The sequence below is a fragment of the Amphibalanus amphitrite genome, unplaced genomic scaffold (assembly GCF_019059575.1).
Source record: "Amphibalanus amphitrite isolate SeventyFive unplaced genomic scaffold, NRLGWU_Aamphi_draft 000691F_arrow, whole genome shotgun sequence".
Classification (NCBI taxonomy): domain Eukaryota; kingdom Metazoa; phylum Arthropoda; class Thecostraca; order Balanomorpha; family Balanidae; genus Amphibalanus; species Amphibalanus amphitrite.
The window spans coordinates 193,252-211,108 of NW_024882185.1; the positions used below are offsets into that span (position 1 = coordinate 193,252).

The window sequence follows — 17,857 nt, forward strand, 5'->3', positions numbered from 1 at the left end:
TTTCTCGTTAACTATTCCCTTCTATCGTTGATTGACACACGGCACTTCATAAGCTCCCCTGTGTCCTGTGAAGTTCTCGCTCTGGATCGTGCAGTTCCTCTCCCCTGTGTCTGTCCTGTCTCCGCCTGTGGCCGGACCGCTGAGCGCTGTGTCCGCCTCAGATCACGGTGGACATGGTGAACCAGTTGCTGGACAAAATCCGCGAGGACCTACCCAGTCTGGAACCGTCCGACGAGACGGCCCAGATCAGCCAGCACTTTACCAACACGCTGCAACACATCCGCGCCAAGGCCGCCGCCGAGACGGCAGTCTCCTTCGAGGGACTCACCATCGAGTGAGGCGGCCGGGCGGCCGGGACGCGCCCCTAGCGTCCGAGACGCGCCGCCAGCGGCCGCGCGCGGCGCCCGCCCGCTGGACTGGTGCAATGGTCGCGGCCCGGCAGTGCGTGGAGACCGGGGTCTTTTGACTGTGTCCGCGATCTGTGCCGGTTAGTTACGAGTGCGGGCGAGGTCAGCTGTGATGGACCAATGGGCTTATCGTGGTGTTAATAGTGCCCGTGACGAAATACGTGCAGTAGTGATGTCGGTAATGTGCTATGAAATATTTCAGCTTTATTGTTATCTACATGGTCTACGTGGGAATGTTTTCTTCTGTTTTTGGCATTTTATTTCATCCGTGCCTGAGGCATAGTAATGCACATGTAAGCTTGAAGGCGATAGCCTTTATTGTTGGCTTGAGTTTGCGAATGCGTGAAACTCTGCATGAGTTGCGTTGGTTGTGTTGGTTTAGTGACACGGCTGCACTATTTCCATTCCGGTGAAATACTGCTCTGGCCCCGGCGCTACGCGATATATTTGGTGATACTTATATTACAATATACACGATGCATGTCCAAGTACACTCATTGCGTTTCGTTTGGCCAGCGAAGGTTCTATATTGAGCAGAACGGTAAGAGGAGGCGCCAGGCGGCCTGCACTGCCCGCTTCTGTTGACACTGGTCGGTCCGCGCCCGCTATATTGCGGGGCAGGCTGAGAGAGGCGCCGTCAACAGCCCCTTACGACGGCCGGCGGATACTGGAGAAAACATCAGATGGCACAAGTCCCATGGTAACTCGAGCCGGGAGCGCGGGATGCGGCAATAATTATGGCAACATTCCTGAGATGGCTATCTCCACAGAAGTTTCTACAGATTCTTGAGCCCTCCGTGCAGAGTAAGCAAACGATCAACGATATAACTGATACTTTCGTTGCGATAACTACATATTCCTGAGCTTTCCCTGCAAAGATTTCTAACAATTCGCCGGGTTCCTGAGCACACCATACATTCGCAGGTATTTGATAAGTATGCGTAATCCTGAGATACCAGAGATTCCCGAGCCGCCCTGCGGACTAATTAACAATTTAACGCATTCATGGATCGTAATGTTGGCTGCCGGTGTAGCCAACCATATCACTACAATTTCCTACGAAAGCTGCCAGTAATGACAATGTTTCCTGAGCATTCTCGCAGAGACATCCAACAAGTCATGAATAAGTATACCTTTCCTGAAGAAGAAACTGTTCATATCACTGATTCCTGAACTCTCCATGAGCCGAGTAACCTGCGTAGACGGCACTCCTGGTAGTTGGACGCTGCGTCTGATGCGTCTGACCAGTGACCCGTCCTCACTGGACGTCCCCCTGCTGTGGGCCCTCTGTGGACGTCCCGCTGCGCTCAGTGTACGTCCATCGGCCCTCAGTGAACGTCCATCGGCCCTCAGTGGACGTCCATCTGCGCCCAGTGAACGTCCATCTGCGCTCAGTGGACGTCCATCTGTGCTCAGTGGACATCCATCTGGGCGCGGCGGACGGCGGCGCTGGAGAGCCGCAGCCGGTCGGTGCGGTCGCTGGAGCGGCTGCGGTGCAGACCGGGCGGCCAGCGGCCCAGCCGCGCCTGGCGCGCCGACCGCCGGCCGCCCCAGATGGTCGCCTCGCCGTGCTCGTGGACGGCGAACGCGCTCAGCTCGGCGTACGGAGAGCCGATCACCATGATGGGGTTGCCGCGGTACCAGAAGCGCCAGAGGCCGCGGTGGTCGCCGCGCACGTCCAGGTCCCAGAGGTTCAGGCAGGTGGACACCTTCTGCCAGGCCTGCACGTCCTGCGCGTTCTCCATCACGATGAAGATGACGTAGGTGTGGTTGGTGGGCTCTGGCGGCAGCACGCCGTCGCAGCTGCTCTCGTTGTTGTAGGTCCTGCCGTCGATCATGCGGGCGTGTTTGATCTCCTCCATGAGCTGCGCCTCGTACCGGTGGTAGATCATGTCGTCCACGTTCCGCAGCCGGACGTCCGGGTCGCGGTTCAGCGCGTGGTCGTAGTACATCTTGAACTGCATGCCCGAGTTGACGTGCTGTCCGATGAAGCCGAAGTGGTAGGTGCGCGACACGTCGGGGATGACGCAGTCGCGGCCGCGCCGGAACTGGTCCAGCCGCAGCAGCACGTCCCAGTCGTACTCGCTCCAGGCGGGCGGCCAGCGCGGCAGCACCTCCTCCAAGAAGAAGGAGCGCTTCAGCATCCAGCCGAGGCCGGGCAGGAAGCCGACGCGGTACAGCTGCGACGGGTCGCCCACCGTGTGCTCGTAGCCGTGGTCGTTCCAGGCCGAGATGCAGTACAGACTCGGGTCGACGTCCAGCAGGTGGTGCGTCTGATCGAAGAAGCTGACGAAGTCGGGCGCCACCTCGAGGTCCTCCTCCAGCAGCACCAGCTTGTCGGCCTCGGGGAACATCTGGAGCGCCCGCTGCACCGTGTACCGGTAGATGGCGCCGATCCGCGAGCCGGCGTTGCTGGTGGGCAGCTCCACCTGGTGCTGGTGCAGCGGCACGTCCAGCAGATCCAGCAGCTGACGCACCTCCTCGTAGTCGCCGTCCACGAACACGACCACGCGCTGCCGGTCCAGGCCGCGGTTGGCCAGCAGCGAGGCCAGACAGCGGAACAGGTACTTGGGTCGATTACTGGCCACAATGACGATCGGGTACGGGAACAGGCCGCCGCCGGGCAGCGGGCGCGGCTGTAGGCGCAGCCACGCCGGCGAGCCGCAGTCGCACAGGCCCCGGTAGCCGTCGTGCAGCTCGCAGAAGCGGGCGCGCTGTCCGCGGAGGCAGCCGGCGGCGGCGGGCGGCCGGGGCGCGCGCGCCGTCATCCGGAGGTCGCCCGGCGGAGAGAACAGCACGGCGTCCAGGTTGAGCACGTATCCCTCGGCGAGCACCGGGCCGCCGCGCACCAGCGCCATGCCGAACAGCGACCGGTACTGCAGGTCGGGCGCGTAGCTGGAGTTGAGCGCGCGCAGCAGCGCCACGGCCGGCCGGTCCAGCGACAGCGAGGCCTCTGCCAGCACGCAGAGCACCAGCAGCCGGCCCGGCTGCACGCTCCTCACAAACTCCTCCATGGCAGCGAACGCGGCGTTTGGCTCGTCGCCGCGCGCGTACGCCTCGCCGGTCTTGGCGCCGGTGGAGGGGTGCAGCGACACCACGTACATGCCGTTCAGCGTGTGGTCCCACATGGCCGTGTCCGTCTGCGCCGAGGGCGGGTCCCGCTTCTGGCGGTAGAGCACGGTGCGCCCGTCCACCCGCACGTGGCACGAGCTCGGGCTGGACAGCACCTCGATGAAGAGGTCCGGGTCGGCCGCGGTGCCCTCCAGCTCGGCCAGCAGTGCCGCGTCCTCGCTGGTCGTCGGGGCGGCCGGCGGCGCGCCATTGGACAGCGCGACCAGCGACAGAAGGAGGACGCAACCGGCCCAGCACTGCCTACTGACCGCACCTGAAATAGGGGTAAATGTGTATTATTAAAGCGTGCGACCCAGCAGTCGGAGCCCAAAATCATGCAGCACATTCCACACTGAAAGGCCAGACCAGACACCGCCTGTCAACGTTTTACGCATCCTGTCATCCTTATCTAAGGCTTAAAAATGGTGAAACGGCGCCACCTGCCACCGTTTTTCTCCTCACAATTTATGATGTAACTGTTCCTCACATTTTGTGGAGGCATTAAATTCAAGTCGTTCGAGGTCAGGTCACCGGGTCAAGTCAACTGTCTTAACATCGAGAAAAAAATACGTGATCGCCATAGCTGCACCGACTTAACCCGCGCACCGACGGGGGTCTGCGCCAACTTAGTACCGACGGGGGGGGGGGGGCGGATGACCGCCCCCCCCCTGAGATCTCGAGAACGAAGCAAGATAGCGACAAGCGGTAAACGGCATCGGATACGCACGGACAAGGTCTACAATTTTTACTAAGGTCATTTTCAGGTCAGGTCAAAGATGACGTCACAGGGGTCGAAAAAGTCAAAATGGCGGCGCTAGATATGGATAGGGTTTTTCTCGAATAACTTTCGAAGTAGTCAAGATAGGAACAAACTAAGGGCATCATCGTGATCCTCTCGTCAATCCGCATCGAATGATATATATGTTGACCTCGAAAGGTCAAGGTCAAAGGTTGACCTCAGGTCACGTGACCTCGAGGTCATCATGTATATCATTCGATGCGTCTTGACGAGCTGAACACAATGAGACCATCCGCGCGGCTGTATCTTATTCCTGTAAGGAGTTATTGGCAAAAAAAACCTTTGGTGACCTTTGATGACGTCACATGACCTTACAGCTGCCCAACAGCAAAACAGACCTCAAGGTAGTGAAGGTTGATCGTATGTGAAGTCATGTATGGTATATGGGGCCATTCCGACCCGTTTTAGTGGTAAAAACAGGGAGTTGATTTTTCCCCCATTGACTTATAATGGGGAGGTCGCGAAATTGACCTGACCTTAGGTCACCGACATCAAAATTCCGAGATATACAAATTGTAGCTACTAATGACCTTATAACATCCTGCGACTTTCAAAGGCCTCCGACATCTACTGTAGCTCTGGCACGGTGACAAAGTTGCAAAAAAGTGACTTGAGGTTGGGTCATTCAAAGTGACCTGGTGACCTGACCTTAAAAGTTAGGAGGTTCAAACTTGCACACCATGTGTAAAATTGATGAGGGAATAGTCATACCAAATTTCGCGGCGCTACGCGCCGCGGTTTTCCCGCTATCCGCGAAAAACCTCAGGGGGGGCGGATATCCGCCCCCCCCCCGTCGGTGCGCGGGTTAAGATCGCCTTAACCCTATTAGTGGCAGGGGGGTTGTTTTCATCCACCCCTCAGGTTTTTCGGGAATATCTCCGAAACCGCTGAAGCTACGATGCTGAAATTTTCTGACTTTTCCTAAAACTAAATTGGGCACATTCCCTGAAAATTTCAAGTTCATAACTTTACCAGGGGCGGCTCCAGAGCACTGGGAATTGGGGGGTCCTATTCGTGAAGCGAGTCATTTGGGCGAAGATCACGATGCTGCACCAGTTTTACGAACAGTGAATGAAAGGTATCATGTGATAACATATACAAAGTTATTGTGCATCCTCTTTTGACACGTTTTTGCTATAATAGGCGGATCCAGGCGTCCAAAAAGGGGGGTTATGTTTTACCTCCCAACATAGGTGCCCTGACACCGCCTATGCATGACCAATACAATTGTAGTCGTTCTCTCATAAGAAAATTGTAACATAACAAGACCATTACCACCCTTTTTAGAAACAGTACCAACAAAAACCTTATTTACTATAGTTTTTGTGTACCTCCAATCTCAATGATCTGTATCCGCCTATGATTTTTGAAAATGCATATTTTTAGGATCCATGTGAATTCCTGGTTCATTCTCTATCGATCGGCAAAAGTTGCGTTAAGATTGGTTCAGAAACCTGGCCGTGATAAACAGTCTAAAATGTATCTGCAATTTGCCCGTTTTTACCCCCCTCTACCCCCTTATTGACATTTTTTCAATTTTTATTTTTTAGAAATGTAGATCACGTTGAGCGAAATCGAATGCCGTTTGAATTTTGAGAATCGGCCCATTAGATCTCGAGATATCAAGGGGGGGTCGTAAACAGCCCCCCCCCCTTCCACTAATAGGGTTAAGTTTTAACGGTTGATATAGGAACATGATAAATGAAACTTCTATTTCCGATTTATCATACCGACGACGATTGAACTGATCATTAAGGTCAGGTCAATTTTCTGCTTCTTTATCTTAAATCAGTAGGGTAACATTAAACTGCGACTGTTTTGGACGAGAATCGTGCCATAACTCTCAAGCCTCAAACGGATACGGGTCTTTACGGAATAGCTTATATCCAACATGTTTTGGTCATGTCATGGGCCTTTATGTCTAATGTTCAACTCGACGTTTTAACCCTCGCCGGACCTATTGGTTTTCTACATACGCGCCGGCCGAAGGGGGGGGGGGGGGGGGGCGGGTACGACCCCCCCCTCGCCGTTTCGCCCCTGGTGGAGCTAGCGCGTCGCGGAAAAAACGAGCGTGTGCGCCGTTACGAGACGCAGAGATTGGTACCCAAATTTAAGGTCCTAGGTCAACCGGTGACTTCTGAGGTCAGGTCAAGTGCCCCAAGGTACGGTTCAGTTTTTGGTGAATAACTTCGCAAAAAATGGCCGCAGAGCCGCAATTTTGGCAGCATCGTGTTCGCCTCGCTCAGGCGCGTCGAATGATATACTTTTTGTTCGGGTCAGGTCAACTTGGGGTGTTGACCTCAGGTCAAGGTCAGGTCAGCACCCTAAGGTCACGAAGTTGGTCGAAAGGGGTCATGTCGCATATCATTCGATTCGGCAGGTCTTCCTGAGTCCATTGGTGGCTTTCCCGACTCGCTAGCTCAATTTGATCAAGAGTTATTGACGAAAAACTAATATGACCTTGATGACGTCATAAATGACGTCACGCAAGGTCAACATTGCAAAAGTGACGCATCTAACCTTGCAAGGAGTGCATCAAATCACGATTCTGTGTGCTTGAGATAGTTGGAGATCGTTCCCGGCGCCAGAATAGCAGTTTGAATTTTTCCCCATTGACTTATAATGGTGAGGTCACGAAAATGACCTGACCTCATATGACCTTTAGGAAAAATCCGAGATATACAAGTTGTGAGACTCATAATGGATACTAGATCCTGCAAGTTTCATTTCCCTGTGACATCTCCTCTGGCAGTGAGGGCGTTGCGAAGTTGCGACATCTGAAGACCGTGCAGAGGTTCGCTTATGACGTCATAGGTCAGTGACCTGACCTGACCCAAAAATGCGGTTGGTGTCAAAAGATGCGGCTTGGATCAAAGGTCAGGTATGCCAAGTTTCAGCTCTCTATCGCCAGTGTGTTCGGAGCTATCGCGAAAAAAACCCTATGGGGGGGGGGCGGCACCCGCCCCCCCCCCTCGGCCGGCGAGGGTTAGGATCAATCTATGGCTCATTTGACACATTCATTTGGCTCATTTTTTGGCATGTCTTATTTATCACACCGTACTTTTTTGCACATGTGAAAATTTCAGAACAAGGTCGTCTAAGGTCAGGTCACTACCGTCAAGTGACCTTACCTCACAAAAAGCTCTAATGCTCGCCAGTCGCCATACCTACCATCACTGACTAAACGATCGCTTTTAAACTTTCAGCGATCGATAAGAGTTGACCTACCAATATGTATAAAATGCATATCTTTGACTTTTCATAACGGTGACCTAAGGTCAGGTCAATGTATATATTAAGCCTCGACTTCATTATAAGTCGACAGGAGATATTGAGATACTCCTCTTTTGGACGAAACGGTCAAACTAACCTTTCTCAAACGTCGGGTGACAGACGTCCGTGAAGTTAGCGTCGTATTCCGCGACGGATTCAGCGTCGAGTCCGAATTTCAACTAAACCCAACCTATCCGATGCAGTTTGGGACGCTGATTCCGAATATCGTATTCATTTCAAATTTCAAGGTCATATTCAAGGTCAAATCATGGATTGAAATTGAGACCCCGATTTTTCCTACACCGATCGTCCGATCCGATTTCTGAAGGTCGCATTCGAAAGCTAGGGTCAGAATCTCGAATTCCCTAATATATACCTTATTAAAAATACTTGACCTTCAAGGTCAAATCACGGATTGAAATTTTGAGTCCCCCTATTTTTTCTACACCGATCGTCCGATCCAATTTCTGATGGTCGCATTCGATAGTTAGGGTCAGAATTTTGAGTTCCCTAATATATACCTTATTAAAAATATTTGACCTTAAAGGTCAAATCACGGATTGAAATTTTGAGTCCCCCTATTTTTTCTACACCGATCGTCCGATCCAATTTCTGATGGTCGCATTCAATAGTTAGGGTCAGAATCTCGAGTTCCCTAATATATACCTTATTAAAAAAAAATTGACCTTAAAGGTCAAATCACGGATTGAAATTTTGAGTCCCCTATTTTTTCTACACCGATCGTCCAATCCAATTTCTGATGGTCGTATTCGATAGGGAGGGTCAGAATCTCGAGTTCCCTAATATATACCTTATTAAAAATATTTGACCTTGAAGGTCAAATAACGGATTGAAAAATTGAGACCCCCTATTTTTTCTACACCGATCGTCCAATCCAATTTCTGATGGTCGCATTCGATAGCTAGGGTAAGAATCTCGAGTTCCCTAATATATATCTTATTAAAAATATTTGACCTTAAAGGTCAAATCACGGATTGAAATTTTAAGTCCCCCTATTTTTTCTACACCGATCGTCCGATCCAATTTCTGATGGTAGCATTCGATAGCTAGGGTCAAATATTCGAGTTCCCTAATATATACCTTATTAAAAATATTTGACCTTAAAGGTCAACTCACGGATATTCGACCATAAAGGTCACATCACGGATTGAAATTTTGAGTCCCCCGATTTTTTCTACACCGATCGTCCGATCCGATTTCTGAAGGTCGCATTCGATAGCTAGGGTCAGAATCTCGAATTCCTTAATATGTATCTTATTAAAAATATTTGACCTTAAAGGTCAAATCACGGATTGAAATTTTGAGTCCCCCTATTTTTTCTACACCGATCGTCCGATCCAATTTCTGATGGTCGCATTCGATAGCTAGGGTCAGAATCTCGAGTTCCCTAATATATTCCCTATTAAAAATATTAGACCTTAAAGGTCAAATCACGGATTGAAATTTTGAGTCCCCCTATTTTTTCTACACCGATCGTCTGATCCAATTTCTGATGGTCGCATTCGATAGTTAGGGTCAGAATCTCGAGTTCCCTAATATATACCTTATTAAAAATATTTGACCTTAAAGGTCAAATCACGGATATTCGACCTGAAAGATCACATCACGGATTGAAATTTTGAGTCCCCCGATTTTTTCTACACCGATCGTCCGATCCGATTTCTGAAGGTCGCATTCGATAGCTAGGGTCAGAATCTCGAATTCCTTAGTATATACCTTATTAAAAATATTTGACCTTAAAGGTCAAATCACGGATTGAAATTTTGAGTCCCCATATTTTTTCTACACCGATCGTCCAATCCAATTTCTGATGGTCGCATTCGATACCTAGGGTCAGAATCTCGAATTCCTTAATATACACCTTATTAAAAATATTTGACCTTAAAGGTCAAATCATGGATATTCGACCTTAAAGGTCACATCACGGATTGAAATTTTGAGTCCCCCGATTTTTTCTACACCGATCGTCCGATCCGATTTCTTAAGGTCGCATTCGAAAGCTAGGGTCAGAATCTCGAATTCCCTAATATATACCTTATTAAAAATATTTGACCTTCAAGGTCAAATCACGGATTGAAATTTTGAGTCCCCCTATTTTTTCTACACCGATCGTCCGATCCAATTTCTGATGGTCGCATTCGATAGCTAGGGTCAGAATCTCGAATTCCCTAATATATACCTTATTAAAAATATTTGACCTTAAAGGTCAAAATACGGATTGAAATTTTGAGTCCCCCTATTGTTTCTACACCGATCGTCCGATCCAATTTCTGATGGTCGCATTCGATAGTTAGGGTCAGAATCTCGAGTTCCCTAATATATACCTTATTAAAAATATTTGACCTTAAAGGTCAAATCACGGATTGAAATTTTGAGTCCCCCTATTTTTTCTACACCGATCGTCCAATCCAATTTCTGATGGTCGTATTCGATAGCGAGGGTAAGAATCTCGAGTTCCCTAATATATATCTTATTAAAAATATTTGACCTTAAAGGTCAAATCACGGATTGAAATTTTAAGTCCCCCTATTTTTTCTACACCGATCGTCCGATCCAATTTCTGAAGGTCGCATTCGATAGCTAGGGTCAGAATCTCGAATTCCCTAATATATACCTTATTAAAAATATTTGACCTTAAAGGTCAAAATACGGATTGAAATTTTGAGTCCCCCTATTGTTTCTACACCGATCGTCCGATCCAATTTCTGATGGTCGCATTCGATAGTTAGGGTCAGAATCTCGAGTTCCCTAATATATACCTTATTAAAAATATTTGACCTTAAAGGTCAAATCACGGATTGAAATTTTGAGTCCCCCTATTTTTTCTACACCGATCGTCTGATCCAATTTCTGATGGTCGTATTCGATAGTTAGGGTCAGAATCTCGAGTTCCCTATTATATACCTTATTAAAAATATTTGACCTTAAAGGTCAAATCACGGATATTCGACCTGAAAGATCACATCACGGATTGAAATTTTGAGTCCCCCGATTTTTTCTACACCGATCGTCCGATCCGATTTCTGAAGGTCGCATTCGATAGCTAGGGTCAGAATCTCGAATTCCTTTGTATATACCTTATTAAAAATATTTGACCTTAAAGGTCAAATCACGGATTGAAATTTTGAGTCCCCATATTTTTTCTACACCGATCGTCCAATCCAATTTCTGATGGTCGCATTCGATACCTAGGGTCAGAATCTCGAATTCCTTAATATACACCTTATTAAAAATATTTGACCTTAAAGGTCAAATCATGGATATTCGACCTTAAAGGTCACATCACGGATTGAAATTTTGAGTCCCCCGATTTTTTCTACACCGATCGTCCGATCCGATTTCTGAAGGTCGCATTCGAAAGCTAGGGTCAGAATCTCGAATTCCCTAATATATACCTTATTAAAAATATTTGACCTTCAAGGTCAAATCACGGATTGAAATTTTGAGTCCCCCTATTTTTTTCTACACCGATCGTCCGATCCAATTTCTGAAGGTCGCATTCAATAGCTAGGGTCAGAATCTCGAATTCCCTCATATATACCTTATTAAAAATATTTGACCTTAAAGGTCAAATAACGGATTGAAATTTTGAGTCCCCCTATTTTTTCTACACCGATCGTCCGATCCAATTTCTGATGGTCGCATTCGATAGCTAGGGTCAGAATCTCGAGTTCCCTAATATATACCTTATTAAAAATATTTGACCTTAAAGGTCAAATCACGGATTGAAATTTTGAGGCCCCCTATTTTTCACCGATCGTCCGATCCAATTTCTGATGGTCGCCTTCGATAGTTAGGGTCAGAATCTCGAGTTCCCTAATATATACCTTATTAAAAATATTTGACCTTAAAGGTCAAATCACGGATTGAAATTTTGAGTCCCCCTATTTTTTCTACACCGATCGTCCAATCCAATTTCTGATGGTCGTATTCGATAGCGAGGGTCAGAATCTCGAGTTCCCTATTATATACCTTATTAAAAATATTTGACCTTAAAGGTCAAATAACGGATTGAAATTTTGAGTCCCCCTATTTTTTCTACACCGATCGTCCGATCCAATTTCTGATGGTCGCATTCGATAGTTAGGGTCTGAATCTCGAGTTCCCTAATATATACCTTATTAAACATATTTGACCTTAAAGGTCAAATCACGGATTGAAATTTTGAGTCCCCCTATTTTTTCTACACCGATCGTCCAATCCAATTTCTGATGGTCGTATTCGATAGCGAGGGTCAGAATCTCGAGTTCCCTATTATATACCTTATTAAAAATATTTGACCTTAAAGGTCAAATAACGGTCAAATCAAATATCAAATATTTATATAATATAATATTATATAATATATACGGTAATCAAATATTTTTAATAAGGTATATATTAGGGAATTCGAGATTCTGACCCTAGCTATCGAATGCGACCTTCAGAAATTGGATCGGACGATCGGTGTAGAAAAAATCGGGGGACTCAAAATTTCAATCCGTGATGTGACCTTTAAGGTCCAATATCCGTGATTTGACCTTTAAGGTCAAATATTTTTAATAAGGTATATATTAGGAAACTCGAGATTCTGACCCTCGCTATCGAATACGACCATCAGAAATTGGATTGGACGATCGGTGTAGAAAAAATAGGTGGACTCAAAATTTCAATCCGTGATTTGACCTTTAAGGTCAAATATTTTTAATAAGGTATATATTAGGGAACTCGAGATTCTGACCCTAGCTATCGAATGCGACCTTCAGAAATTGGATCGGACGATCGGTGTAGAAAAAATAGGGGGACTCAAAATTTCAATCCGTGATTTGACCTTGAAGGTCAAATATTTTTAATAAGGTATATATTAGGGAATTCGAGATTTTGACCCTAGCTTTCGAATGCGACCTTCAGAAATCGGATCAGACGATCGGTGTAGAAAAAATCGGGGGACTCAATATTTCAATCCGTGATGTGACCTTTAAGGTCGAATATCCATGATTTGACCTTTAAGGTCAAATATTTTTAATAAGGTGTATATTAAGGAATTCGAGATTCTGACCCTAGGTATCGAATGCGACCATCAGAAATTGGATTGGACGATCGGTGTAGAAAAAATATGGGGACTCAAAATTTCAATCCGTGATTTGACCTTTAAGGTCAAATATTTTTAATAAGGTATATACTAAGGAATTCGAGATTCTGACCCTAGCTATCGAATGCGACCTTCAGAAATCGGATCGGACGATCGGTGTAGAAAAAATCGGGGGACTCAAAATTTCAATCCGTGATGTGATCTTTCAGGTCGAATATCCGTGATTTGACCTTTAAGGTCAAATATTTTTAATAAGGTATATATTAGGGAACTCGAGATTCTGACCCTAACTATCGAATGCGACCATCAGAAATTGGATCAGACGATCGGTGTAGAAAAAATAGAAGGACTCAAAATTTCAATCCGTGATTTGACCTTTAAGGTCTAATATTTTTAATAAGGAATATATTAGGGAACTCGAGATTCTGACCCTAGCTATCGTATGCGACCATCAGAAATTGGATCGGACGATCGGTGTAGAAAAAATAGGGGGACGCAAAATTTCAATCCGTGATTTGACCTTTAAGGTCAAATATTTTTAATAAGGTACATATTAAGGAATTCGAGATTCTGACCCTAGCTATCGAATGCGACCTTCAGAAATCGGATTGGACGATCGGTGTAGAAAAAATCGGGGGACTCAAAATTTCAATCCGTGATTTGACCTTTAAGGTTAAATTTTTTTAATAAGGTATATATTAGGGAACTCGAGATTCTGACCCTAACTATCGAATGCGACCATCAGAAATTGGATCGGACGATCGGTGTAGAAAAAATAGGGGGACTCAAAATTTCAATCCGTGATTTGACCTTTAAGGTCAAATATTTTTAATAAGGTATATATTAGGGAACTCGAGATTCTGACCCTAACTATCGAATGCGACTATCAGAAATTGGATCGGACGATCGGTGTAGAAAAAATAGCGGGACTCAAAATTTCAATCCGTTATTTGACCTTGAAGGTCAAGTATTTTTAATAAGGTATATATTAGGGAATTCGAGATTCTGACCCTAGCTTTCGAATGCGATCTTCAGAAATCGGATCGGACGATCGGTGTAGGAAAAATCGGGGTCTCAATTTCAATCCGTGATTTGACCTTGAATATGACCTTGAAATTTGAAATGAATACGATATTCGGAATCAGCGTCCCAAACTGCATCGGATAGGTTGGGTTTAGTTGAAATTCGGACTCGACGCTGAATCCGTCGCGGAATACGACGCTAACTTCACGGACGTGGGTGACAGGTGAACATGACACACCAAATCAGAATCAAAGCAAAGGGATTTTTCCTGTGCAATTTGGCAAAAGCGCATAGGTTCTGCCCTCAAAGACAGGCACCAGGTTTTTCTAGTTAGGACTTTCCTGGTGGAACTCACAACACAACAACAGCACACATTACAACACTACCACATTTCAGCATCAAGTTACAGCAGCAAGACATGTAAGTACTCAAAATCCCTCTCGGAGTCGGCATAGCCACTCTGGCACCCTTTCTGGCTTTCCCTTGCACTTGCTTCCGCCGGAAGTCACATGAGCCGGTCTAACGTAAACTTTGCTCTTGATATTGCCTTGGGCCGGAATAACATAGGGCCGTAAAACGTGAAAGTAAAACGGAAGATCTGGCTAATTGCCAGCTAGTAACTTCCCCCTACCCCGACTAGGGCTGTAGCCCGTCGGGAGCAAAAACAAAACTATTTCCACCCATGACCCCTCTTTATGTCCCTGAGGTCATCTCAGGTCATGAAATGACATTAGCCTGTGATAGAGACCCACATAAAGCGATTAAAACACCTTTTACATATGTATTCAGCTCAACGATACGGATCGACTGACGTCTGATATACAACATAGCCTTTTCCGGTCAGGTCATGACATTGAGTTGATCTTAGGTCAACTTTTAGAAATAGTATTTTGAGGTCGAACTACATTTCATTCCACGCGACTCGACGAGATGAGGGCGATGCTACCAAAAGCAATGCCGTGCCTTTATTGAGTTCTAAGTTATACATACAAAGTTTTTTTTAAGGTTATTTTAAGCGCTTTTGCCCTTCGGAGGCTAAAACGGTGATCTTAGGTCAATGCTGAGAGCTTATTCAGATTTTGGCGGAGAGCTTCCTCCAGACATAGCGTTGGTAAGAGAGCTAACGAATGCGCATTTTCGCGGCGCGCAGCTCTATTGACTGCCGGAGTTATACGCTGGTTTGTCAAGAAATGTTGAAATAGGCCAAATTTGATCTGTGATGACATCTGGTGACCTGACCTAAACATGATCGGAGTACTGCCTTTTTCATTTTTACGTTCTTTCGAATACCGCTTACCGCGTGTCGCTACGTGGCCCAGGAGCCGAATTAGCCGGGGGAGGGGGGGGGGGCGTGAAAAGCCCTCCCCCAAGGCACTGCTGCATGGAAAATTCAGACCGCTAGCACGGCGCGGGCTGAACAACTAATAAAGTGCAGTGGCACATATTTGCCATGTCCTCAGTCCTAGACGGTTCTCCCCATATCTTTAAGATTCAAGTAAGCGTAATTAACCGTTAACGGCTCTGAGTCTGGAGACCATTCAAACTCAGTCGGTGAATCGTAGGTCTATAACGCTGACAGAATGCGGAAAATCCTGTCTGATCCCAAACTGATCACCAATGCCACAAATTCGGTCCTCAGTGCTAAATTGCCCGTTAAACGAAGTTGACTGCCTTGTGCTTAGTCATTTTGTAAGTGTGCTACTCTCAGCATGCTTCAATATTTATGACACACACACACACAAATATTAACACCGTTAGCGGTGTAATTGCACAGTACATATCTGAGCACTTGAGGAAAGTTAATTTAGTCCCTTCCCCGCTTAAATTACTCGCGCTTCTAAATGAACACCAGGAAGAAGGTAAAAGAACACTGTTAGGAGGGTTGGGTGTATGAGCGTGATGCCTACTCACCGGGCATGTTGTGCGAGAGAGGCCTAGCTGCCTGTCGGGGCCAGCCTGCTGGAGAGTCCCGTGACGGACCGGTCACCAGTCGGCGGGGCCGGCCATGGCCCGCTGTCAGCTGCAGCTCTCACTGTGCACTCACACGGTCACCGGCGGGTCCCTCTGTCCAGCGGTTGGGACTCTGCACTCTGACCCCGCTCGTCCTGCCCCGACCGGCGGCTGGCGCACCTGCGGCCGTCACTGACACGGCGGTACGGCTCGGTCCGCGGGCCGGGCTCCTCTGGGCTCCTCTGAGCTCCTCTCGGCGGCGTCTCCGGCCGGAGGTCAGTGGCAGCCTCCCGACCCTCCCCTCCCCGCCCCATCCGTCCTCTCCGCCGGCCGCGCGGCCCAGCCCGACCCGATCCGTCGGCTCACCAATACAGTAAACCTTATTCAAACCGGGATAAAATGAGAATGCAAATTATAGACTTAAAATATGGTAGGTACTGATTTCAGTTCAAGCTATTTAAAGTCAATTGTACTATTTGGAGTTCCAATGTTTTGCTCCTCCTTCATAGCCATACGTACAATTGCACTCCCCGGATGTGAATGGTAGTACCGTTATAATATTATCTTAAGATAAGTACGAATGAATTTGAGTAAAAGCTGAACGGTTTTGTTTCTGGGCGGCGCGGCGGCTGGGCTGACGGCGCCGGAGCCGCGGGCCGGCCGTCCCATGGCCTCGCGCCGGCCGCGGCGGCGGCGCGGCGGCGCGGTGGGGTGACTGACCTGCGCCCGCACGCCGTCAGTGAGGCAGGTCAGTCTCTGAGCTCCGACCAGAGACTGGCGGCGCGAGCCTGGACCGCGCCGGGGGTGCTAGTGGCTCATATTCACACCGTGACACGCGCCAGGTAGTACCTAATGGAATTTCCAGTATGATAACATTGGGGCTTGCTCAATAAGTAATTTGTTTGTTTTGTTGGGTTAGGCCTTTCGGTCTGACGAGACCATTTCAGGGCCGGAAGCATGATAGGAATTAGAGGAAGACATTGGTCTGGGCGAGCACCCTGCTGAGTCGCCGGGGCTGAGCCGTCCAGAGGATAGGCCGACCAGCACTCGCCACACCCGGCTACGGACGTGCTCTTTACGGGCATTCCCGCATGGGATAAAGTTGCCCGTCGGCTGATGCGTGCAGGAGAAGAATTTGTATGTCCTGATGATGGAAAAGAGGGAACCGTGAAATAAGCAATTGTCTTTTCGGAGCCTTTAGATGGCCGCAGGTCACCAATATCGAGATTCCGGTATTGGTGCTTAACGGCGCTATATTTGGCGCTTTATACACCCTTTACCGTAAAGTGTCGCTGAGACTTTCAGAGCAATCGTTCAGTCGGTTAATCGTCATCGTCATTGTGACGATGACGACTTACCGACTGAACGATTGCTCTGAAAACCTCAGCATAGGGTGTATAAAGCGCCAAATAAAGCGCTGTAAAGCACCAATACCGGAATTAATGTAGCGAGCAATTTATTATTTTCTTGAGGCATAAGTCACTTGACGTGACAGAGGCCTATAGCAGCATGACGCTGAATGATCTGAACCTAAGATTAAAAAAAAACGTGTGCGGAGAAGATATAGGTATATGGTGTGTGCCAAAAACCCGCCGTCGTTTATTTGTTTATCAACCTGTGCCGCTTGTAATATCAGTACGCCATCTACGAACAGAGCAGATAAGTAGGTATAGGTACACTATATATAGCTTCAACTCAAGAAAAAAAGAAGACATTTTTCATCATCCACGGGTAGGTATACCTCATGCAAAGATCGTTTCTATTGCGAAGGCAACGAGTTTATTTTATGAGATGGTGAATGAAAAGGCACATTGTTTTGGGTGAGGCATTTGAAAGGAATGTTATTCTAGGTGTATAAGCAGATCTTATCAACACTGTAAATACGCTAGCTACGGCCTACGCATTTATCGTTCGACGTAAGTTACCCAGCAGTACGCACTCTCCGAACCTAGAACGCTATACACCTAATCGAACTATGCTGCGCTAATTAAACGGTTTAAGCATTCGGAGTTCGGATGCACATTGCGCACCTCCACCTGATCTTTTTCTCAAAAGCACAAAAGGGCAGCATTAGCAAGACATGCTTTGTGTGAAAACAGCTGGACTCGCTGGCAGCCATGCATGCCGGTGTGGAGACTCCGAAGGCCGGGGATGGTGTCTCAATCGTAATACGAGACGTCAGGCCCAGCCGACACCTCGTCC

General features: G+C 47.5%; 2 protein-coding genes across 3 annotated transcripts in view; one reads left to right on the forward strand and one right to left on the reverse strand.

The window, feature by feature from the left end:
• The window catches only part of LOC122364690 (vacuolar protein sorting-associated protein 35-like), a 32,264-nt gene extending 31,364 nt beyond the window's left edge, over nucleotides 1-900 (forward strand). For both annotated transcript variants that reach the window (XM_043335314.1, XM_043335313.1), the window contains exon 16: nucleotides 162-900. In XM_043335314.1, coding sequence (XP_043191249.1) covers nucleotides 162-338 — 177 coding nt within the window. In that variant the 3' untranslated portion in view covers nucleotides 339-900. The remainder of the gene's footprint in view (nucleotides 1-161) is intronic.
• Nucleotides 833-15,899, reverse strand: LOC122364691 (protein O-linked-mannose beta-1,2-N-acetylglucosaminyltransferase 1-like). Its single transcript, XM_043335315.1, has 2 exons — nucleotides 15,617-15,899; nucleotides 833-3,792 (listed from the first exon to the last, which is right to left on the reverse strand). Exons 1-2 carry the CDS (start codon nucleotides 15,621-15,623, stop codon nucleotides 1,820-1,822), a joined length of 1,980 nt encoding a protein of 659 aa, XP_043191250.1. The 5' UTR covers nucleotides 15,624-15,899; the 3' UTR covers nucleotides 833-1,819.
• Nucleotides 15,900-17,857: the final 1,958 nt, after the last annotated feature.